Source organism: Hemicordylus capensis, chromosome 2 (genome assembly GCF_027244095.1).
Source record: "Hemicordylus capensis ecotype Gifberg chromosome 2, rHemCap1.1.pri, whole genome shotgun sequence".
Taxonomy (NCBI): domain Eukaryota; kingdom Metazoa; phylum Chordata; class Lepidosauria; order Squamata; family Cordylidae; genus Hemicordylus; species Hemicordylus capensis.
In genome coordinates, this window is record NC_069658.1 from 413339459 (window position 1) to 413364968 (window position 25510).

Consider the following 25510-nt stretch of genomic DNA (forward strand, 5'->3'; position numbering starts at 1 on the left):
TCCGTGACATTACAGCAGCTCAGCCTGTGACTTGGAGACAACTGGTGATAGCTAAATTTAAGCATGTGCTTATAAAGCAAATTCATCAAGTGGTATTATGATTGTGAAAATGTTCCCCACGCACCTCAGTCTGAAGGATAATCTTTTGAAGTACAGTATATTGACTAGAAAATGTCAGGAACTTAGATGCAGTCTACCAATAAGCTGGGGATATGGTTCATATAAAATTAATTGTTCATATGAAATAGCATGATCTGAATTGTGATCCATTGGCATTCATAAACAATGGGTATCGTGCCTGCACAGGGACCTCATGGATGGATTCGCTAGCTCCTTGTGGCACCCGCGCATTGGCCCACATGCTTGGCGTTTATATCAGCGCTTAGGGCACCATCTTGTCAGTTCCTTTCCAACCACCAAAGCATCAACACCTCGTTGGCTGCTGCTCCTCGGCTTCGGATTGGTTATGTTTAGATATAAAGTGAAATTTGTGTTTGTTTTTCTTGGCTTTGACTCGGACTTCTTATAAGACTATTCTTTGGATGGCGGACTTTGTTGTGTTTTGGTGACTTTGGAACAGCTCAAACGACCACTCGGTTCTCTGATGTCAGACTTGTTAAAACAGCTCCACGGTTACTTTCGAGGTGAATGGAGCTTAAGAAAACTTATGGGGGCCATCTTCTGTCAACTGATCACCACGATGCATGTCTTTTATGCTTGTGGGAACAGCACAAACCAGCAATTTGCAGAATATGTACCACTTTCTCCAAGCAAACTTTTAAAAACTGTGCCTTGTGTTTGCATGCAGCACTTTATGGCAACACGCTTGTCTTGATGACGTCGAGACCCAACTTTCTCTCGACATCAGGATTGATGTCAAGCTCACTGTCGAATCTGTGCATGCACAGTCTAAAATCTCAACCCTGTCTGCTTCTACCTCGACATCAGAGGCTATATTCAAGTGCCCTAAAGAGCTTCTGAAGGGCTCATCGTTCAAGCACCACCAAAAGCATAAGGAAAAACAGAGGTCTTCAGATGAGGAGCACTCTCCTTCGCCTTAAAAAAAAAAACACTAGACAAAATCATCGAAGTCTCCTTCAAGATTGAGAGTGACAGCACCTTCCCATCAGGGCTGCAGGCCCCATTCCACTCATCGACCTCAATGCCAAGACCACAGCACATCAGCATCGTGCCGCCATCAACGGATGCAAGCCGCTCTCTGTTAGCCACCATTTCACCAACAAAGCACCAGCTTCATACCTTGTCTCTAGCTCAGTCTCCGATAGTCGCCCTTGATGCCAAGGGATATGACACCTAGACACAGCAACCAACATCACCTGATGTCTTGAGCATCTGATTTGAGCCTGAAGAGGACCACTTGACATTGAATACGGCTTTGGATGTGCACACGGCTATTATCTATTTTAGATTCCGCAGACAGCACACACAGGCTTCATCTTCCATGGGTTCCTAAGCCAGGGACTTGACGTCGGCCCCAACATCAAGGAGGCCCTGGTATTGATCCCTAAGACCCTATTGATGTCACCCGTCCATTTCAGCACTGAGAGAGAGCTTCAGAATTGAAGCAGATCCCGGTAGCTACAACCGTTCCTACTACAACAACTCTTTCAGGCTTAGCCTCTCATGGAGTTGGGAAATCACCTTGGACTATATTTCCACACAAGGCTTGAGAAATCAAAAAGACCTAATCCATGGTTGTGGCTTCCGCCATTCCCTCTCTCCAGCAATGCCTAATGATTATGCGGAGTATCAGTATCGGGAAAGCAGAGCACTCTACACAGCAGGCTGCCGCATCTACCCAGGTGCTCCCTGAACACTTTGGGCAGGTTGTACCAACATTCTTTCCTAGAGTCCATACAATGATTCAACAACTCCACCTCATTTCTCCCACTGGCACTTCTCTTTAAAACAGTCCAGTGGGGTGATAGTGTACCTCCTTGCCGCCATGGTGCCTTCTCAGTCCAGAAGTGACCAGAAGTTGCCACTGTGCATGCACACGTCGTGACGTGGACGCGAAGAGGCGCTGGGGCCACAAGGAGGTACACTGCTGCCCCACCGGACGGTTTTAAAAGGCAGCACCGGTAGGGAAAATGTGGCAGAAGGGGTAAGAGCACCCTCCCCCGTCCTTAAAGAGATCCCCCTCCCACCTTCGAACTGGCAGGCGCTGATTCCATGCACACCACTACTTGTCACTGACTACTTGTCACTCTAACTGAACAACCTTTTGAACCATTAGCCACAGCTTCTCAGAAGCTACTAACATTGAAACAGTTTTCTTGGTGGCAGTTTCTACAGCCTGTAGAGTGAGTGAACTCACAGCTCTACTTATTGATGTGCCTTACACTAGGTTTTACCTTGATAAGCTCCTTCTACGTCTGGACTCAGACCTCCACCTAAAGATTGTGATGGATTTTGATTTGAATCAAGACATTCTGTTACCTAACTACAACCTGGATGGCTTTAAGAGGGGTTTGGATGACTTCATGGAGCAGAGGTCTGTCAATGGCTACTAGTCGGAGGGCTGTAGGCCACCTCCTGCCTCAAGGGCAGGGTGCCTCTGAGTACCAGTTGCAGGGGAGTAATGGCAGGTGAGAGGGCATGCCCTCAACTCCTGACTGTAGGCTCCCAATGGCATCTGGTGGGCCACTGTGCGAAACAGGATGCTGGACTAGATGGGCCTTGTGCCTGATCCAGCAGGGCTGTTCTTATGTTCTTACTTTCAAAATCCAACTACTCCATTAGAGAGGTCATTTCAGTGCTTAGATATGCGGAGTTGCCTCCTATTGTACCTCAAAAGAACAAGGGATATCCGTAAGACTAATCACCTTTTCTTTTTCTTCTTTTTTAAGCAAGGCTTTTTTTTTTTATTTTTACAATAGAAAAGTATAAAACATAATTAACAGTTGAATTTCAAGAGTACAGAAATTATATATGGTATTACAGATAATTTTAAAAAGAAAAAGAATAGACAGAACCTCTTCTGATTACCAGTCCTCCCAATGATTACATTATTGTTCATGTAATAAAAAAGTTGTATATTCAAAGAGTCATATCCATAGATTAGAGGGCATCAGTGCAATCAAAAAGTATAAGTAACAGCTTAAGAAGGATATACAGTGGTAACAACATATAAAGTAAACCTAAATGGTAATTTGTTCATGTAAGAGATTCATAAAATGAATCATGGAATCATGTTCATGGAAGAGATTCATAAAAATATCAAGGCCACCCAGAATATGCTGTAATATATAAGGGCACAAATTATATCTAATAAAAATTTCCTAAACTGTCTCATCACACAAAAGAAGGGAAAAAAGATTGATATATAAGAGATATAGATAGATATAGATAGATAGATATTTAAGAATTAGAGTAAACTGCTATTAATTACTTGATTTAACAGACAAACCGGGTTCAAAACATCAGATTTTGCCATGCTTTAACTCTGTGGTTAATGATTATTGCCATACAGAGGAAAGAAAAAGATATCTGCTAAGGAGTTAAATTCTGTCATACTGATTATTTCACTTGCTATTTAAATCATCGGGGATTACAAACAGGAGGAAAAAGAAAAGACAAAAATAAAATCCATATTTAAACATTTCGTAAAACCTAGCTAGGTAACACAACTACTCTAAATAAGTATTAACCACTAAACACAATAATACTCCAACAATCGATTATTCAATGTATAAAGGGACAATTCTCTCATATCATGATTATCAAAAACTGCAGAATACCATTGTAAGATAAAAGTAATATAAAGGTAACATAACCTGATTATGGAAAAGGTCAGATTTAAAAGTGAAACTTTCCAAATTTCTGGTTAAAAGTATTTTCAAGAAAAAATAAAGATTAGAACCCTCTGTAGTTTTAATCCTTTAAATTTCGATAACTTAAAATCTTCATTTAGCCAACAGGCTCTTATCTGTTAGCTCAGAGAAAAGAAAAGAAAAAACACCTGAAAGGAAAAGAGAAAAATTCATCCAAAAATTCATCAGTCAGAGTAAGCCCATGGGCTCTTATATGTTAGCTCAGGGGGAGAAAAGAAAAAACATGAAAGGGGAAAAAAGGATTCAACCAAAACTTCATCAGTCAGTTTTAAAAGGTCAGTCAGCATCCGGCATCATGGGGAGCACTAGGGCTCAAAACAGATCTATAAAACATCCTTCAGAAGAACTTCAAGCCAAAAAGGCAGGACCCATTTATATTTAAATCTGCCCCTGCAATAGCAGGCATTGTTGTCATATGGCGAAAGGTTTCTTGGAGTAAAATAATACGTTTCTCTAATCTCTTCATGTACCAATGTTATCTTCATAATGCCAAAAAGGTTTGTTTCTCCGTCTTGTTTGACGTAGAATCTTGGATAGGAGAATCCAGGATTTGTGAAAAGGGAAACTTCATCTCAATACTCCATGGTTGCTTGTCAGAAACTACTTCCAATCCAGAACTAGGGGGAGGCAAAGATTCTTGTCCTTGTAAACAGAACACTTTCTCTTCAGAAAGACCTAATCCCAAATCCATGTCAGATTTTGGAATAGACATACTCAGATTATCCAGTTTTGTCACAATCCGGGTACAAAAATTTCGTAATTCTGCAAATACCGATTGTTGCAGTGCAAAGAGAGATAATGTCTCTGCTTGGGAGTACGATTCCATCATATTGGTTATTCCATTTGCTGTTTTATTCTTTGGGAATTAAAAAGAATAAAAAAGGAAAAGATGGGGGACAAGATCTGGGGTAAAAATCCCAGATTGAAAATTTAAGATCAACTAGCCAGTTCCCCCCCCCTTAAAATTCAAAGTTAAAACCCTATTCTGAATACGTAATATGCATTGATAATCCCAATGCTTTCCCTATTTATAGAATTGTTAAATTGGCTTTAACCCTGTGGGAATACAATTTATGGCTCTTTAACTTGAGCCTAATTATGCTATTGATAAAGGTATTATGAAATAATGAAATCCATACATCATTAAAGAAAAAGCTTCAGATTGCTCAGTGTCAAAGAGTAGAGCACACTAAAATAATTAGATCTCTACAGTTAAAAACAAAAACACAGTTACTCTAAATCAGAATTAACCATTTAAACACAGAAAATAAAACTCCTAAATCACATTATTTAACTGATAGAAAACCAAATACTTCATATGACAATTAATTAAAACCACAGAATACCCGTGTAAAAAGAAAGAAAGAATAAAAAAAGATGAAATAAGAAGGTGACGTAACAAATAGTTGAGGAAATAAGTTCGACTGAGAAAGTAAATCACTGCATATAAGAATGCACGTGAGATGTCCAAAGCTGAAAATGAGTCCTTGTGAGTCCTTGTAAATATCAGAAATTCAAAGTATTTTCAAAGAAAGAAAGAATTTAACACCATCTGTAAAAATAGTCTTTCCGATTACTCTTCCAAACTTCTAGGGGAAAAGAATTTTCCCAAGTGAGGGTTAAGGTATCCTTCTACAGGCAGTTCAAAGTAAGTAATAGTCAATAAAAATGAGTTAAGAAATACAATATAAAAAGAAGATAAACAGCAAACCCTTATTATGAAAGAGACGAAAAGAAACAAGCTTAATCCATAAGCGCTGAGGATTGTCCAAGGATTTATGACCCCCAATTAGTCCTTCTGGCTGCTCTACAGTTTTAGGTCGTAAATCTTATTTCTCAATGAGTTAGAAGTAGTTTTAGAGTCTCCATTAAACTAACAAGCTCTTATCTGCTGGTAGCAATATTTTAAAGTCTTCATGTATTTGAAATATAAGAAAAGGCGGAGAAAGCATAAAGAAAGCTCCAACCGGTATTCAAGAAGCCCTACAGAAAGCTGGTCTTTAGTCAGAATTCCAAATCAAGTCAGTGAATGAAGAAAAAAGAAGAAAGGGGGAGAAATACTAGCCAAGAGGTCAAGAAATCATCTGATCTGGATCGTGATCCATTGTAATCATAAGCAATGGGTTCTGCGCCTGCACAGGGACCTCGCGGGCTGACTTAGTAGCTCCTCATGACGCCCCTCCCGCCTGCATGTGCTGTGCAAAGTTCGTTAAGATTGGCGGTTGGGGCATCTTCCTTTCAGTTTCTCTTTGACCGCCTTAGCGTTCATACCTTGTTGTAATAGCTCATACTACAACTACTTTAAACTGACCAGGATTGGAAAACGGACTTCTTTGGATTATGATTTGGCTTGTTTTGTAAGAACTTATTGTGTTTGAAACGGATAAGGAAACAAACTTCACGAACAGACCTTTCCCTCAGAGATGGAAGTGGAAAAAACCTTTAAGCGCTGTGCTAAATGCCGCGCTAAACTTCCGTCCACTGATCTCCATGACACTTGTTTAATGTGCCTTGGGGAGGAGCACAATATGGCTGCTTGCAAGATTTGCTGCTCTTTCTCCAAGCAAACTCGGCAGAATAGAGCACTACGCCTTAAAGCGGCGTTGTATGATGAAGCGCTCCGCCCACTGATGCCGCGCCCAACCTCTCCTTCTGTGTCAAGCAGCCGAACGGCGTCAATTGCCAAGTCAATGTTGAGTGCTGGGTCAGCATCGGAATCTGGGTTGACGTCAAAGTCGGCCGCCCGCAGATGTGCAAAACAGCAGTCTAAAACTGTGGGCTCTGATGGTTCGAAGTCTGCTGATTACCTCTTTAAAAAACCAAAGGAGGTGTCAGCGAAGGGGCATAGACATGGCGAAAGAAGGCGCTGTCACAAGTCTGGAAGTGATTGTTGAATATGCTGAGCCACCGAAAAAGAAACACCGAGACCCCTTCTCCTTGAGTAGTGCAATCATTCGATGGTGACTCGGAGGAGTCTGCAGCACTTTTGACTACAACGGTGGTGGCTACAGCATTGAGCATAACTATCGAGACTGCAACAGCATCCCCTTAAATGTCGAGGACACAGGCCTCGACATCGAGCGTTTCAGCTTTGATGCTTGCCAGTCCAACATTAGCTACGATGTTGACAACATCTTCATTGTCAATAGCCTTTTCTTCAATGTCGACAGCTTTTTCTTCAATGTTGATAGCAGCTTCAATGTCAACGGCCTATCCTTTGCAAGCTTCAATGTCAACAGCCTATCCTTTGCAAGCCACGATAGCAGCTTTGCAGCCATCGAAGGTTATCCATCTTCTCTCTCCTGCAAAGACCCTGGAGCAGTCTCCCTTGACTCCAAGAACTCCAAATGTGCGGGTGCAGCTGGGAGAACAAGCAGAGGATCATTGCCAGCACCAGGGAACCACGACTGCCTTGCACACACTGCTAGATTCCGCTGCCAGCATGTCTTCAGGGTCTACCTTCCATGGTTTCTTGAGTACTGGGCTTGACATTGAACAGGAGGCAGATCCTCTAGATTAGGGATTCTCAATGTTGGGTCCCCAGATGTTATTGGACTTCAGCTCCCATAATCCCCAGCCCCAGTGGCCTTTGGTTGGGGATTATGGGAGTCCAATAACACCTGGGGACCCAACGTTGAGAATCCCTGCTCTAGACCCTCCCAGGACGCCATCCATGTCTCTATTTCAAATGCAGCTGGTAACACGAAAGCAGCTTACTCCAGCTCATTCCTGCGGTTTTCGCCATACACCACCTGATGACTGCGGACTACCTGCAATGGAAAGCGCAACAATCCCCTTCTGCCGCACAGGGGAATTTCAAGCAACCGCAAATCCAGATGATTCCACATCTGGGGCAACGTAACGTAGTGCCTCAAGCACCACCAGCCCGATTGGAGGTGTTGCTGAGCCCATTAGGGCCAGATGTTACAGCTCCTCGAGCCCAAAACCTACCTGCTATAGGAACATAGGAAACTGCCATATACTGAGTCAGACCATTGGTCTATCTAGCTCACTATTGTCTTCACAGACTGGCAGCGGCTTCTGCATGGTTGCAGGCAGGAATCTCTCTTAGCCCTATCTTGGAGAAGCCAGGGAGGGAACTTGAAACCTTCTGCTCTTCCCAGAGCGGCTTCATCCCCTGAGGGGAATATCTTGCAGTGCTCACACATCAAGTCTCCCATTCATATGCATCCAGGGTGGACCCTGCTTAGCTATGGGGACAAGTCATGCTTGCTACCACAAGACCAGCTCTCCTCTCTTTTCCTCTATCTCACTGCCTCCAAAGAAGCCTGTGGGAAAGAGGCAGAGGAAATCTAGTCCTCCGCCGCCAAAGGAGCCCTCCTTGCCAGATGCCTGTTCTACAGAAGAGGAAACGTTGGAAATGTCCGACTCTGATGTTGAGTCTTAGGTCTGATCCACCTTCAGACATACCTCCTCGCCTCTTCAGATCTCTGACCGAAGAGTTGAAGGCTTATCATACCCTTGTAAGAGAGATTGCGGAGGCACTTGGGATGGAGCTCAGTTCACCTGAGACTGAGGAAGCCGACCCAGTGTATAATATGATGGCAAGATCCAGAACAGCTCACCCAGTGGCCTTGCCCGTGATACCAGCCATTAGCAAAGCTGCTAAGACAGCTTGGGAGGCCCTGCAGGTCTCTGCCCCCATTCCAAAGAGATTGGAGAGTTTGTACAGAGTCAGAGAAGGAGAAGACACTTACCTTTTACGCCATCCAGTGCCCAATTCATTGGTCATTGATTGTGCTTCCTCATCTCGTGGGGGACACCGCCACACATCACCTGGAGAGAAGGAAGTTAGAAAGCTGGATGTGATGGGCCATAAGATCTATTCCACACCCAGTTTAGCAATTAGAATTGCTAACTATGCAGCCTGCATGGTCCTCTATAACCACATCCTGTGGGATACCCTGTTACAGGACTCAACCGCCATGTCTCCTGAAGAGTTCCAGTATAAGTTCAATGAAACATATGAGAAGACAACAGCCGTAACACGGCAACAGTTGAGCGCCTTCAAACATCTGGCTGAAACAGCATCCCGGGCGATGGTCTCAGCTATCAGCATGCGTCGTTATGCTTGATTGCGCTCCTTGTCCCTCCATCAACATATGAGAGAGCGGATTGAAGTCCTTGCATTTGATTGGAAAGGTATTTTTCATGATGACACGGATTTTACAATGGAATCTTTGAAGAAATCCAAATTCACAGCACAAACCTTTATGACAACATCGACCACATCTGGAAGTGCGACGAAAGCCCGCTCTTATTCCTGCCAGAAGCCTTACCACTACCAAGGGAAAAGGGAATTCTGCAAACGATACAGACCGTATCAACAGCCTAAAGGTTACAATCAGAACCTAAAGGGAATAATGCCCGTCAGAACAAGGACAATTCCAAATGGTCCTTTTGACGGGATTGTTCACCCACTGCACAAAACAGCATTAGCCAAGGTCAACAACATCGACTTGAACACACATGACATTGCCATTTCAGCCAGAACACCAAACACTGGTTCTGTTCTTGCCAGGGCCCCAAACATCTGTTCTGTAGTTGCCAGAAACAACATTAGACTGGCAAGCCATGCCCAAACATGGCACAATATGGCATCAGATCGTTGGGTCTTGTGAATTATACAGGCGAGTTATGCGATAGAATTCAGAACTCATCCACAGTTTTCGGGCATGAAGTTCACCAAGGCCACGTCAGTGCTCCAGGAAGAGGTGCAAGTATTACTGGAAAAACAGGAAATTGTGCCAGTGTAGTGGGCAAACAGGCTTACGGGATTTTATTACCAATACTTCCAGATCCCAAAACGGGATGGAGGAATCAGAGCAGTCATGGATTTAAGGGGACTCAATTGCTATGTAACAGACAGGAAATTCAGAATGACAGATCTGAAGGACACCTATTTTCATGTCGGCATCCAAGAGAACCATCTGCGGTATCTCAGGTTCATGGTGGGTCAACAGATCTGCCAGTATGTGGTCCTGCCCTTTGGTTTCTTGACAGCACCGAGAGTCTTCACCAAAGTAATGGCTGTCATTATTGCTTACCTGAGAACGAAGGGGATCATAGTTTATCTTTATTTAGATGTCTGGCTACTAGTCAGCGAGGACAGGCAGTGGCTGGTCAGACAGATACGAACATTGGTTCACTTGCTCCACGACCTAGGAGTCAATATCAATTGGAAAAAGTCGAACCTCAACCCAGCAAGGCGTTTGAGCTTTGTTGATACAATCCTAGACCTGGAAGAAAGGAAAGCGTACTTACCGCCAGAACGCATACGACAGTTACATCTACTTATTCAGAAGTTCGTCTGCAATCCCATACAACTGGCAGTGCAGATACAGCGTCTGCTGGGACTGATGGCCTCCTGCTCCATGACAGTCCGGTACACACGGATGTGGATGAGGGCCTTACAACGCTGGTACCTACACAATTTCCAGCCCAATGTAGACAGCCAGGGTACTCATCTACGAATTCCACTGAGTGTACTGAAGACCTTCCATTGGTGGATGGTGGACGGCAATCAGACCCAAGGGTTTGTTTGTTTTTGTCTCATTGGCCCCGACGCGATGGGTGACAACGGATACGTCACTTCAGGTTTGGGAGGAGCCCATTGCGGGGACCATTGCATTCAAGGCAAATGGACAGACCTACAAACGCAGCATCATATCAGTTACTTGGAGTTACTGGCAGTATTCCAGGCTCTGAAAGCCTTCAAACCCATAGTCAAAGGAAGGGTAGTGCAAGTACACCTGGACAATACATCGGCAATTGCCTACCTCAACAGGCAGCGGGGCACGGTCTCCATGTCACTATGTTCTCTGGCCCTGAAAGTTTGGGTGTGGTGTGTGGCACACACCATCTATCCCGTAGCAATACACATAAGTGGGGTGGACAATCAACTGGCGGACAGCCTCAGTCAAGTCTCCTTTCACGACCAACGCCACGAATGGGAGATAAAACATGGCTACCTACAGAGGGTCTTCGACCTCTGGGGTGTCCCGTCCATCGACTTGTTTGCAATGAGTGTCAACAAAAAGTGTGCGGACTACTGCTCTCGTGTAGGCATAGGATGGGGTTCCTTGGGAGATGTGTTCCAACACTCTTGGAGTGCAGGCCTCCTATATCTCTTCCCGCCACTAACAATTATGGGCCGAGTACTAGCTCACAGATTGAGGGACAGGGCATCCTGCATTCTTCTGATGCCTTGGTGGCCGTGCCAGCTGTGGTTTGCCCCACTCCTGCAGCTGTCAGAAGGCTACTTCCACAAGTTCCCACTAGCACCTGATTTACTACACAAGGATCAGGGTGCCATTCTACATCCCGATGTCCAGACACTCCGAATGACAGCGTGGCGGATCGGGTTTAGAAGGACATTCTGTTAAACAGATGTTTCTCGACAAGGCAGAATTACGCAAGGAAGTGAAAGCGCTTTGTGACCTATGTGCACGCCTGGAACAACCAGCCTCTGCATGCCACAGTTCAACAAGTCCTCCTGTACCTGACAACACTAAAGCTACAGGGTCTGGCTAATGTTTCCATTAAAGTACATTTAGCAGCCATTCTCTGCAGACATAAGGGTTGGGATGGAACAACAATGTTCTCCCATCCTGAATGTAAACGATTTCTGAAGGGCCTCAATCTATATCCACCAGTTCGGAAACCAATAGAACAATGGAGTTTATCTTTGGTGCTGGCAGCATTAACAGAACATCCTTTTGAGCCACTAGCAACGGCTCCAATCCACCTGCTTACTCTGAAAGCGGCATTCTTAGTGGCCATCACCTCTGCACGACGTGTAAGTGAATTGATGGCTCTCCGGGTGGATAAGCCTTATATTCAGTTCTATCCACATAAGGTGGTCATGCGGCCAGATGCGCACTTCTGCCCAAAGATAATATCAGAAACCAAGATATAATCTTGCCTACCTTTTTCAGTGACCCCCAAACGCCCTTAGAAACATCTCTTCATTATTTGAACGTCTGGAGAGTCCTACTCTATTATCTTCAAATGACTCAGGGATTTAGAAAGACAAAGAAACTGTTTGTGGGATACAGGGGGAGGTGCAAGGGCTGCCCTGTCTCCCGACAACGCTTAGTAGAGATGTGCACGGTCCGGACCGGCACCGAAGGGGGGCCCTTTCTTTTAGGGCGGGAGGGCTTTCTTACCCCTCCCGCCTCTTCACCCTCTCCAGCCCCCGTATTTAACTGAATAACGGGGCGCTGGAAACCAGCCGCCCCCCCCCCCAGCAGATTTACATTCAAAGGTACCCATACCCCTGCCGCCGTTGCCCGCCCGCCCGCCCGCCAGCCAGCCCTCCCTCCCAGCTGCCCACCCGCCCGAATCCTTACCCAATGGTTTAGGAGAAAACGAGAGGAGCTACCGAACAGAGCTCCTCTTGTTAGGAAGGCCTCCAGCAGACTGAAGGCGCTTTGCACGCGTGCGTGTGCGCGCGCCGCAAAGGACACCGATCGCCGGAGGCCCGGCCTACCCACCGGGAAAAGGCCGGGTAGACCGGGCCTCCGATCGCCGGAGGCCCGGCCTTTTCCCGGCGGGTAGACCGGGCCTCAGGCGATCGGTGTCCTTTGTGGTGCGCGCATGCGTGCGCGCGCAAAGCGCCTTCAGTCTGCTGGAGGCCTTCCTAACGAGAGGAACTGTGTTCGGTAGCTCCTCTCGTTTTCTCCTAAACCATTGGGTAAGGATTCGGGCGGGTGGGCAGCTGGGAGGGCTGGCCGGCGGCGGCGGCAGGGGTATGGGTACCTTTGAATGTAAATCTTCGGGGGGGGGCGGCGGGGGCGGCTGGTTTCCAGTGCCCCGTTGTTCAGTTAAATACGGGCGCTGGAGGGGGCGAAGAGGCGGGAGGGGTAAGAAAGCCCTCCCGCCCTTAAAGTTATACCCCCCACCCAGACCCGAACCAGCAAGGGCCGAACCGGTCCGGCAGTTCGGCCATTCCTTAGAATGGCCGCCGGACCGGTTTGGACTCACCCCTAAAGCTTAGCACACTGGTTGGTGGAATTGATATTCTTGGCGAACCAGAAGCATGGCGCCCCACCCCCGAAGATGGTACGTGCTCATTCAACCAGAACGTATGCTGCCTCAGCAGCCCATTTTTCAGGCATAAAAATAACAGATATCTGCATGGTGGCCACGTGGTCTTCTCAACACCCATTCATTAAACATTATGCAATAGACTTATGGATGTCACGAGAGGCAAATTTCAGAAGAAATGTTCTGAAAAGGGTGTTGCCATTAGTTTTGGGTCTACTGCACCCGCCTCTAGAAGGAAAGCTGGCTAATCACCCATTGCTTATGATTACAACAGATCACGATCCAGATAAACAGGTGGCTTGCCTGTAACTCTTGATCTGGAAGTGTTCCGTTGTAGTCATAAGACCCCCCATGCCGACCCCGCTGCAGTAGATGACAGTTCCCATTGGCATGGTGGCATTCTCAGGTCGTCAACACAGGCAGTCTGCAAGAAACTGAAAGGAAGACACCCTAACCGCCAATCTTAATGAACTTTGCACAGCACGTACAGGTGGGAGGGGTGTCATGAGGAGCTACTAAGTCAGCCCGCGAGGTCTCTGCGTAGGCCCAGAACCCATTGTTTATGACTACAACGGATCACTTCCAGATCAAGAGTTACAGGTAAGCAACCTGTTTATACTTAGCAAAGTGAAAATTCAAAGCTTGGGAGTCTGATGGTCTTAATTCAGCTGGCGGGCTCTTTATCTACAGATGGTAATGCAGGGCGCTCACAAACCTGAGGTTTTGAAGAATAATTCCTCCTGGAGTCGTCGATCAGGATAAATCCTGAGGTGCTCGACTTCTTTCAAGATAAGAATCAGCCCTTCCCGTTGATAGTAGCTTAGTCCAGCTGTTATTTTTTGAGGGATGCAAGGGACGTAGGTCAGAGTTCCAAGGAACCCTAGCTCACAGTCAAGCCGCCATATTGCTCCTCCAAGACTGATAACCTTTTCATTTCCTTCCAGCGGCAAGGCCAGAGGTCACACTATCTCACAACACAAAACAGGATGTGTCCCTGATCCAAAAGATAAACTGAACACCACATAAGATCAGGAAAAAATATAATGTTAGGCTACTAAGAACTGTGAATATAGATTAAAATGGGTATTTTAATAATAATTAAACGTTCTACATAGAACAACTTAAAACACAATTGATATCATTGTAAAAAAAATAAAATATAGTACATCCTCATACATAAACCAATAAAATAGTATAAAAATTTCCCAAAATATATGTAATGAAAGTGTGCTCTCAAATGAGCTAAAGTTCTCATGCCACACAATCTTATGCCAGATACTATTACATTGGCTAGTCAAGTTGATCACCCTGACGAACAAACTTCAGGTTCTGCAACTTCCACATGCCATAAGGGCCCACTCGACAAGGGCTTATACATACTCAGTGGCCCATCTATCTGGTATCAAGATTCAGGACATTTTTGCTGCAGCCACATGGTCCTCCCATCAGCTTTGCATAAACCATTACACAATAGATTTCTGCTTTGCTGCAGAGGCGAGCATTGGGATGAATGCGTTAAAAAGTGTGTTACGATAAATACTTCCAGTTCTACTAAACCCATCTCCTTAACGGAAATTTGCTAATCACCCATTGCTTATGAATGCCAACGGATCATGATCCAGATAAACAGGTTGCGTACATGTAACTGATGATCTGTAGTAATCCATTGTCATTCATGACACTCCCCACTGCAGTAGACTGCATGTAACAAACAAACAAGGAAACTTAACAATACAAGGATGATCATCGATCTATGGTGATAATCCAGGAACCGACCAGGTGGTGCCCTAATTTCTGATATCAGCTGTCATGCCAAGCACATGGGCTAAGGTGCGGGCGCCACGAGGAGCTAGCGAATCCATCTGTGAGGTCCCTGTGCAGGTACTACAGTACCCATTGCTTATGAATGACAACGGATCACTACAGATCATCAGTTACAGGTAAGCAACCTGTTCTTTTGTCATTACAATACCCAGTAGTAATTTTCCTGTTCACTTTTTTTGGCAGAGTGGAGAAGGAAAAGGCACAAGCAGTTGAGCAACAGGCTAAGGTTAGTGAACAGAAGAAGGCCGAGGAATTCAAGGCCCAAATGGAGGCTCAACTAAAACAGCAACGATTGGCTGCCCAGCAGGTGGGGGTAGCCTTTTAATAGTCCTGCCTGTTGAAGTTTGCATTGTTCACAATATACATCTTAAAATCAACATGGAAGTGTCTACCTCTTACACAGAATTATTTTATATTTGCATTGCATATAGTTGATATCCATATTCATACTATATGCAAACTATATTTGTATATAGTTAAATCTCCTAGTGGAAAACCATGTTAATATATTACATTTTGTCACCTATTTTTTGCTTATGTCAAGTGTGGTATGGAATTCAATTCCCCCCCTCTTTGTTGTGCTCCAGTCCAGATCATCTTAAAAGAAATTAGTAGAGGTTGCCAAGATACTTAATTTTCCTAAGTCTCATGAAAGTAATGTTTGGCATACTGCCAAGTATGGACTTGGAGATGCTTCCATGTTGGAATGGAGATTAACATTAATTGGATATGTACTGGATATAAATGCAACTTGCTAATTATGACACATGCATGTTATAAGATCTACAGTTTCCCCTACTTATCCACTAAACGGCTTTAGCACTTCCAGAATACTTTCAACACTGTTTTTCATCCTGTTCTTATTGACAGGTCTAAAATGGTATTGCAGAGCAGTTCTTTGAATTCAGATAGCCAGTAACAAACTTTTTCAGTAAAAAGTCATTTCCCTGATTCTCTAGCAGCATATCCTATTTTTATACCAAATGATTTGTTATCCAGTGCAGTATAACATCTGGAGATAGTCACAGCAGCTCCCATGTTTCAGCTCAGGTGGCCCCGCCCTTCCTGACTCACTACAGAGCTACCTAAGAACCACCTTGCTCTGAAGAGAGGAAAGAGGAAGGAAGTAACAAAGCCGAAAGTAAAGATCTAAACGTGTTGCTTGATGTACAGTTCCTTATTGAAGCTTTTATGTAAACTGCTTTGGGAGGTTCACCTGAAAAGCGGTATACAAATGTCATAAATAAAAATAACTATAAAGTAGAGCACTCTAGGAAGAATTTGAGCTGTCAAATACATATTTATTTCAGATGTTCAACTTTCCTTAAATTGATATACATAATTGGCTGTTAGTTAATTTTTAACATTTCTGAACCATCTTGCTATAAAATAATATATATTAAATAATGCAGTGCTTAAATAGCTTATGCAAATAATTTGTGTAACTTACCAAAGGCCACCTAGTGAGCTTATACCAGAGAAGAGATCAAGCTGAGATTTAGCCACGATGGTATATTAGCACTATTCTTTTTTGGGCTTCAATAATAATCGCATATAATATTCCTTTGGCGTTCTTACTATGTTGATATCGCATCTTTAAAAATGTCTCATTTCAAATATGGAAGGAACTACCACGAGTGAAGTGGTATTTTGGGATCCAAGTTAATGTGCTAAACTATGGAACATGCAGTTTGTTCCATTGTTTTCAGTAGGAATTGCTTCTAAGTAAATGCATGCAGAATTGCACCATCCAGACTAAGTTAGTCATGACAATGTCCCATTGAAATTAATGGGAAGTCATGCCTACCTTGTCTCTTTGGTTTCAGTGGTGCTTATTCATGACTAACTAGTCTGGATGCTGTCAGCAATGTACTTGCAGTGAGAGAGCTTATATGTAGCGTGTGCTAGCAATAATTGTTTTTCATTTCACCACTATTTTTCATTCTTCTAGAAACGGCTGGAGCAACAAAAGCAGCTGCCTGCAGTATGTGGTGCCACTACTGCTGTAACAACTAGCAGTACTGCAACCACAGTCTCCACTCCCCAGAAAGTTATGGTAGGCCCATTACCACGCTCTGTGCCCAGTGGAGCCAAAGTAGTACTTGCTACTAAAGTGGGATCTCCAGCTACAGTAACATTCCAGCAGAACAAGAACTTCCATCAGACTTTTGCTACTTGGGTTAAGCAAGGCCAGTCTTCAACAGGTAAATTGTTAAGTTAGTAGTAAAAGTATTGTCTGTGAGCCTTCAGGCTTGCCATACTAAGTTTTTATAATATTGGTGCTGATTCCTGTATTGGACAGTCCCAAGCTGTCATCTCTAGGAGCACTAGGAACTGCTGGTAGGCTTATGGCCAGGAGTTGCTCGTGTGAAAATTCTACTTGGGTAATCTCTTTCGGATGCTGTGTCCACAAATTGCACAGTTGCAGCAACTAAAAAATGGCTTCCATATGCCATTGCACAGTTCACTGTGGGAGATGCCATGATCTGCAAACAGAACCTTTCCATTGGTACCTCCTGGGCTTGAGCCCTGGCAGGAGGTATTCACTCTCTGGGAGGTAGCTGCATAAGGGATGCTGCTTCTGTCAGCTGTGTACTCTGTCAACTTTTTTTTTACACTGTGTAGTTAGTAATTGAACAGTATGTATTACTAACACTCAGTGCTCTCATAAACACACCCTATTTTAAAAATCACAAGAGCTGATTTTCCTGAATCAGACCAGGGTCTGTCTAGTCAAGCATTCTGTCTCCTTGAGGGGAGCAGCCAACTTGTGCTGAGAAATTCAAAGCAATGGAGGGGGTGGTTGTTCCTAGCACTTGGTACTCAAAAAGTATACTCTATTGAAGATGGCAGTTACAATTGTCATGTCTAATGCCAGTTGATCGCGTTAGTTCATGAGGGATATTATTTAAGTTGTCCATCACCATTAATTAGGTTGAGTGATTCAGTGCCTTTTTTGTTTGTCTGGACAATTTTCATTGGGTGAGGCTGTTACGAGTATATCATTTTTACTCATCCATTCATCATTTCATAAACCTCAATCCCCCTCCCCATACTTGAGTTTTTCCTCTTTGGCTCCACATTCTCTTAGTTTTCTTTGTGGGGAAGATTTATTTAGAATGCCTAAAAATGGAAATAAAGCTGCACTGTAGATTTATATAATGACAATAGTTATATTTTGCTGCCAGTGACTTCTCTCAGGTAAACAGAAATATGACACGGATGATAAAAGAGAAAGGGTTGGATCCTAAGAACAATTTGTGCAAATGGAAGAAGTTCTATCATGCAAAGTGGAAAGGGTGATTTTTGTCAATACCCGTTTCCTCTTCAGCTCCCTGTGCCCCCTGAAAATCTGCTCCCTGATGGGGCCCCTCTGGAGTATATTTTCATGGAGTAAGGTGGAAGGAGATGATTCACTAAAATTCTCCCCTCTCATGTACTCGTGATGAAATGTCTTCCATTTATGCAAGTCGTTGTTGGAATCCAACCTGAATAATTTTTTACTTCTGATTGTTTAGAATCAGAAAGTGACCACTGCTTCTGTTTTTATTAGCCACAAGCACAACCGCTACATCAGCAACAACCATTTCCAGCAGCGGCCAGACTTTCCAGATTGCAAGCAGTCCAGTAACTATGGCAGGCAAAGTGATTACAAAGCTGCCGCTGCCTGCAAATAGCAAGATAGTTGCTGTTAATGTACCAGCCACTCAAGGAGGTAGGAGGGAAATGTCATGAGAAATCTAATTTTTCTTTGTTTTAATATTTTCCCAGTAAATTGATCTATCCTCCCTGCAGTTAACTTTGGTTGGCAACATATTCCTTAACTGTGGTAAAGGTCAGAGGAGGTTCACTGCAGGGAGGGGCTGAAATGCATGATCCCGATCTCTTAACCATTGTTGGATGCTTCACACTATGTTTACAAGAAGTATCTGCTAGATCACTTTTTAGTTAAACAATACCCATTCTTTTGCCTTAACTCCCTCATAAGGAATTTACAGTTTGGAATTTCTGAATTTAGAGTAATCTTAGTCACTTTTAAGAATTGGCATTCTTCAGTTCTGACAAGTTTGGAGCATATTCTTCATTCCATGAATATAGGATAAAATTCCCTTTAAAAGTTCAATACAAAGTTTCAAAATACTCAAGTTTTACTTTTTACTTAAAAAAAAAAGTTTTTAAAGATCATGTAATGTAGAATGCCTGGGTGAAATGTCTTGATAGGTATGTTTTAAATAAATATATTGTTAATTTTGTTTCATCAGGTGTTGTTCAAGTACAACAGAAAGTGTTGGGTATCCTTCCATCAACTACTGGAGCAAACCAGCAAACCTTTACTTCATTCCAGCCAAGAACAGCAACTGTAACTATTAGGCCAAATAATGCAACGACTGTATGTACGACGAGTGCTTCACAAGTAAGATGGGTTGTTCTTTTATTCTTAAAATGATTTAGGACTTCCTTAATCCACTTTGGGACAGGTCTAGATTTAGTAGGGTTATTCAGAATTTTGCAGTTGTTGAAGACTTATTCGATATCCTTGGCAGTTTTGAGGCTTTGAACAATTCTGTTGCACTATGGGCTGATTTAACTGGGTTGATTTGGGTTGGTTTTCTCCATAAAATATATATACTTGTATGAATGAATGCTTTATTACAGTCATTGACCCAACATCACAGAAACAAACAAAACACAATAAAAATAGTACAAGTAATGCAAAACACTGATTCTCAAATCAGCTCAGACCTAATCTAACACGCGACTGCACAAAATTTGGCCACAGTGTTGTAGAGAAACAGTGATCAGCTAATAAAAAATTCGTATATCCATCATCTCTTCTAACAGAAATGTTTGATAAAAGGTGGGGAGATAAGAGAAATATGAATATCTCTGTAAAATGAGCAGTATAGAGAAACATGAGTCATCGTTTTGACACCCTGCCCACAAGGACAGATTCGACTGGTAACAGGGATTTTATGGTACCTACCCTCCACTACAGCGGATGGGATTGCATTAAATTGTGCAAAGGAGAAGTATATTTACTTGTAAACCACAGTGGTGCAACGGGGCCCCCTTATTGGCACATGGTTTGTAATAAGGTTGTTCTTGGGGTTTCATCAGAGCTTGATTTTGAGTTGAGGCTTAGCGTGAAACCTATTTTCAGTGCCAGAACCCAGATCTGAAACTTGTAGTGGTTAGAATATCTGAGAATGTATGGAAGCTATCTTTCTGCCGCCATTCTGTCAGCCAAAGTTTGCACTCATTCATCCAGGATTAGCAGAGAGGCTTTCTAGAAATTAAACACTAGCTGACATGCAGCTACTATTTGGTTTCCTTAGAAACACAGAATGGTCTGTAACAATTCAATGGATATTTACTTTTAGGATTCATCTTAAAACAGCCGATGATTGTTCCTTGGCTGTAACAGCTTCCACACTGTCCATTCATTCTTACTATTGAAAAGTGTTCTGTTTTTAGGGATCCACTATTGTTTTTCCTTTATGATGTCTTACATTTCCTTTCCCTGCCCTATTGTTCTGATATTTTTATGTAAATACAGCAATAATTTGATTATTGTAAGGGAGGGAGTCCACATGTCAGAGGTGTTACTATATTAATAAAATTTCATTAAAAGCAATGTTAATGGGGATATTCAGAAGCACAGAGGCCTAACTAGAGAGAAGAGAATTTGGTTAGCGCTTTAAATAAAATAGCTTCTGAGAAATGTTTTTGTATCCATATATATGAGTCTCAATTTATACAGAAATAAGCTGTTATATACCTGCCTTTATTCTCAGCACAAGAAAAATTAGGTTCTTCAACATGGTCTCTGTCTTGTATACTTCTGGGCTCTGTGCCTGTGCAGAGACCATGTCGGAATCTTCCAAGCTCCATCTCCTGCTTTGGGCGGGAGCCCCGCCCCCAGCTGCTGTATGCGGCTGGGCCTCTCCTCATCCCCTCAGTCTTTCGTCGTCTGCGCTTCAGTGGACTTGATTAGGAACTTCTAGCTTCAGCACAAGTAGAACAGACAGGTGGTTTTTTTCCTCCTCTTTCAATTCTCCTGCTATTTATTCCTTTTCATGCCTTTACCCCTTTTTTCTTTTTGGGTAGTTAGTTTTTCTTGGTTTTCTTTTTTGTTTTTTTGTTTTTGTTTGTTTGTTTCTCTCTCTCCCCCCCACCCCAGCCCCAGTATGTGCTCCACTCTGAGATGAGATGACAAGGCCCATGAGGCCTTTTTCGGTTTCTTATGCTGGACACAAAGAACTTTAAGAAGCGTGTCTGCTGCGGAGGCAAAAGACCTTCCCCTGACATGCATACAGAGTGTCTACTTTGTTTAAGGGAGTTCCACGTTGTTGAGACGTGCTCTCACTGCCAGAAATTTACAAAACAGGCTCAGAAGAATAGGGCTTCCCGCTTGCGTGCAGCCCTGTGGGAATTGTCTTTTTGCTCTTCTGAGGCGTTGTCCCTGAAAATGGCTTCGACGGCTTCGACCTCGGGATCTGGGAATGCTGTACTGACCCCTAAGTCATCTGACATGATTTCGCTACTGCTGGCTGCAGTACCTGAGCCTATAGAGTCTAAGGATTTGGCCACTGTTGCTACACCTGCGCCATTGCCACTGCTGACCCCCTTCACCTTCAGGAGCAACTTCTGTTTCATCGGCTCCTATTTTGACTGCTAAAAAGTGGTCAAACAATCTCTTCCAGTGGGCCAACACTTTATGCACATCCCCAAGAAAAATAAATCTGCAGTGCCACAAGTGGAAGTGCCTCCGAAGAAGTCAAAATTGTACCTATCGAAGAAGTCAGGAGAGGATCAGGCTTCATTAGTTATCCCCTCGGCACTGGATCGTGTGCCTTCGGTACCGGGAGATTGAGTGCTGTCACTGCAAAGGGATGCCCCTAAGGAAGTTTCTCCCAACTACCGTCCTACCTGGCCAGTGTCTCTGGAACTAGATACGGGCTTCAACCCAGCTTACTCCCCATCGGAGTATAGTGCATTTACACTGGATAAAGGAGATGCTAATTCGATGTGGCTCCTTAGGAGGCATTCACCTCCTATTAAACGTGTTGCACAGTCGCTCAGTCAGGATCATGATGAGTTTGGGGACTGTAGGGAGCGTTCCTTGGAGCACCATTGGCTTAAGGATTGGGACTGTTATAGCTGTTCCTATGGAGATCAATATCAGGATAGCTCCCCTAACGGATTGATATATTCATATGATTGCACTTCTCCTTTTTGTAGGGAATGGCGTTGGGATGAAAAGACCTATAACCAGTTAGGTCTACTGAGAACTACTACTCTTTGGAACCTGGTAGGTTCTGTTACGGGCCTCGGTACCATGAAGAGTGCTATGACCAGAGGTGTGTGGATTGTCCTAGTTATCGACGCCCCAGCCCCTCGCATTCACAAGGAAGACCTCGCTCCCACTCTCCAGTGTGTCCACTTAGGGAACGCTCAAGAGATAAGATGCCCCCTCTTACAGAGCCTGAGGATGTCAACCTTGCACAGCTGTTGCCGGAGCTCACAGAGGCTCCTTCAGTACCGAAGCCAGTTGACTGACATACTGCACATCCTTCTGCCCAATCCTTGCCTGGGCCTGCAGAGAACGATACTGCTTCTGCGGAATCTATAGAGGAGGAAGGAGGGGATTCTTGTTCTCCTACCTCTGACCTTAGGTCATTGGGCTCCTCCCCACAGTACCTTACTTCAGATTTTAAGCCTGTTTCACCTTCGGAGGACTTAAAGCAGTACTCCACTTATGTTTCCCGGATGGCTGCAGTTTTGGGAGTCAAGTCTTTATGGACAACAAAAGGGTTACTTTAGAACCATTATTTGGTTTGATTGATGTGGAAGCCAGAGTTCCTGCTTCCCTGCTTCTGAATATGGCCCTCTTGGAAGTTATGCATAGTCACTGGAAGAATCTTTCAACGTCATCTTAGCCATCCTGGCAGTTAGAAAACTTCTACAAGGTGCAGACACATGAGGAGTGTGCTGCCTTCCTTCAAAGCCACCCAACACCCAATTCCATTGTAGGTTGAGGCATCCCTCACCAGGTCAAAAGGGCACACTTATACTAACCCAGGGGACAAGACAGGTTGAAAGCTGGATTCCTTGGGAAGACACGTTTATTCTGTGTCTGCCTTGCATTTGAGAATTGCAAATTACCAGGCTTACAACGCCCATTAGAATAATTTTTGTGGAAGAAGGTTGCTCCCTTTCTGGAACTCTTACCACAAGATAAAAAGGATCCAGCGAAGGTCTTCCTGAAAGAGGCATTTCAGGTGCAAAAACAAGAGCTTACTCTGCTAGGAATTCAGTTGAATGTGCAGCCAAGGTGGTCACCTTTGTTGCCACTGGGAGACACGCCTGGCTAAGGTCCTCGGGCCTGACCTATGAAACCCAGATTAGGATTGAGGACCTTCCTTTTGAGAGCCAGGCCCTTTTTGCTGAAAAGACTGATAAGACACTGCAAAAGATGTGAAGCACCGCGAAATCCATGTCCTTTCAAACCAATATTTCTAGACCACAAAAGCAATCGAGGTGTCCTTCCTACCTAAGACTTCTTCCCAGAAGTTGTCTTCAGAGTACTCCTTTGTACTAACAGATTCCAGCCTAGGTTTAAGCCGGATTACCACTCTAACAAGTCTGCATCGCAGAAGCAGAGGCCATCAGCTTTTCCAAAGCAACAGTTACTCCAGCCTGTCGACTTTCAGGACATGCCTCACATCGTTTGCCAGGGCTTGGGACAAGGTGACGGACCAATGGGTCCTTACCATTGTCCATCTTGGTTACAGTTTAAAGTTCAGCCAGCCACTAGCTCCAGCAAAAGTGATCACCATGTCTTTGACTCCTGTCCTAGAGGAGGAGGTCACCTCCCTCATCCTAAAGGATGTGATAGAGAAGGTCTCCAATGTGCAAACTGACTGGTTCTAGTCCCGGTACTTTACAGTCCCGAAACCCTACGGGGCTCTCCACCCTATTCTAGATCTCAGGGAACTCAACAAATGCATTGCCTACAATGTTTTGTTTTTGGTCCCGACCATTCTCTCACTACTAGGTGGAATATGTGGATGGTTTCTCTAGTCCTTCGAGATACTTCCTACCATATTTCCATCTGTCCTCAGCATTGCCGTTTCCTGAGATGCAAAATAGGCGGAAACACCTACCAATTCTAAGCCCTTCATTTTGATCTGACCTCAGCCCCAAGGGTCTTTACAAAATGTATGGCCCCAGTCATGGTGTTGCTACAAGAACAGGGAGTACAGATATTTCTGTATTTGGGTGACTGGCTGGTGGTGGCCGATAGGGGTGTGCACAAAACATGCTGGCCCAGTTCAGTTCAAGTCAGATCTGGACCCGAAACAGACTGTGCCAGTTTACACACACACACACACCATTGAACCCCTTGGTTCAGTTCGTGTGTGTGTGTGTGTGTGTGTGTGTGTGTGTGTGTATATATATATATATATATATATATATATATATATATATATATATATCTTTTTTTAAAATGTTATTTAATACTTATTTCTTCCAGGGGGCTTCTCCAAGGCTGCGGGGGGGGGCGTTTAAGAAGGTTCCCTCCCCCCGCTGGCTTTCCTCATGCCAAAAATTGCACGGTTCAAAAAGGCCGCCGTGATGGAAATGGCCAAAGAATGCACGAACTGGGCAATTTTTGGCATGAGGAAGGCCGGGGGCGGGGGGACCTCCGCAGATCCCCCCACCATGGGATTTCAGTCCGGGGTTGGACCGACCAGGGGGTAGTTCGGTTCAACACCAAACTGTCAAGCTGAACCAGTTTAATGTCAAGCCGGCTTGACATGGAATCGGTTTGCATATCCCTTGTAGCCAATTCTCCAAGGGCAACGTTGGACACCCTTCATACCACCATAGATACTTTGGAGTGCCTCAGCCTACAGATCAACTTTGCAGAATCCCATCTGAATCCCATTAGGCAGATCCAATGTATAAGACTCATCTTTGACACTATCCAGGAAAAGGTTTTTCTGCCCTATGCTCTTATCTGCTAGCAAGCTCCTTGGTCAGGGGCAGTCCACAAAAGGTCAAAACAGTGCAGCACCTCTTAGGACACATGGTGGCGACGACCTGTGTTCTCCCTCACACTTTTCTCAGGATGCACATCCTTCAGCGATGGTACCTCGATGTGTTCAACACACATCGAAATGCAGAGTGCAAGCTTCTCGATCTTCCATGACTTGTGCACGACACGGTTGCTTGGTGGATCGACACTCTGCATCTTGCCCCTTTCATCCTCTTCTTCTGACTAGGGATGTACACGCAACCACAGCAGGGATGCTCGAAGGTAACGGGGGTCTATCCTTAAGAGCAGGGGAGTATGCACTTATCCCTCCCGCTGCTTTCCCCCCGCCAGTGTCTGTGTTTTTCAAAGCCCATTGGGGTGGCAACGTACCTCCCTGCTGCCCCATTGCCCTCGTCTTCCGGAAATGACCGGAAGTCGCCGACGTTCCAGTGCATAAAGGGCCTCCGAACCAGTTCCGTGCATAACCCTACTGTGGACACCAAGGCGAAGGACACAATGTTTGGCAGGGCAGTTCTGCAATCCATTTTCAACTGAGACCCACCTCCAGGTATGTCAGTTTGTGATAAAAGTGTAAAAGACAGAGACCACATCAAAGAACGACAGGTTACTCACCTGTAAGTTTGGTTCTTCTGGTGGTCATCTGTCCTTTTACACACCCTCCCATCCTCCTCGCAGTGTCTACTGAAAGCTGACTCCATGA

General features: G+C 44.3%; 1 protein-coding gene across 9 annotated transcripts in view; it reads left to right on the forward strand.

Annotated features, from left to right (window-relative positions):
* The window catches only part of BPTF (bromodomain PHD finger transcription factor), a 148268-nt gene that overhangs the window by 97462 nt on the left and 25296 nt on the right, over window positions 1-25510 (forward strand). For 5 of the 9 annotated variants that reach the window (XM_053291890.1, XM_053291892.1, XM_053291889.1 and 2 more), the window contains exons 17-20: window positions 14931-15054; window positions 16699-16951; window positions 18301-18462; window positions 19010-19161. In XM_053291890.1, the coding sequence (XP_053147865.1) occupies window positions 14931-15054; window positions 16699-16951; window positions 18301-18462; window positions 19010-19161 (691 nt within the window). The remainder of the gene's footprint in view (window positions 1-14930; window positions 15055-16698; window positions 16952-18300; window positions 18463-19009; window positions 19162-25510) is intronic. The other 4 variants (XM_053291896.1, XM_053291898.1, XM_053291893.1 and 1 more) reach the window with 3 other exon arrangements.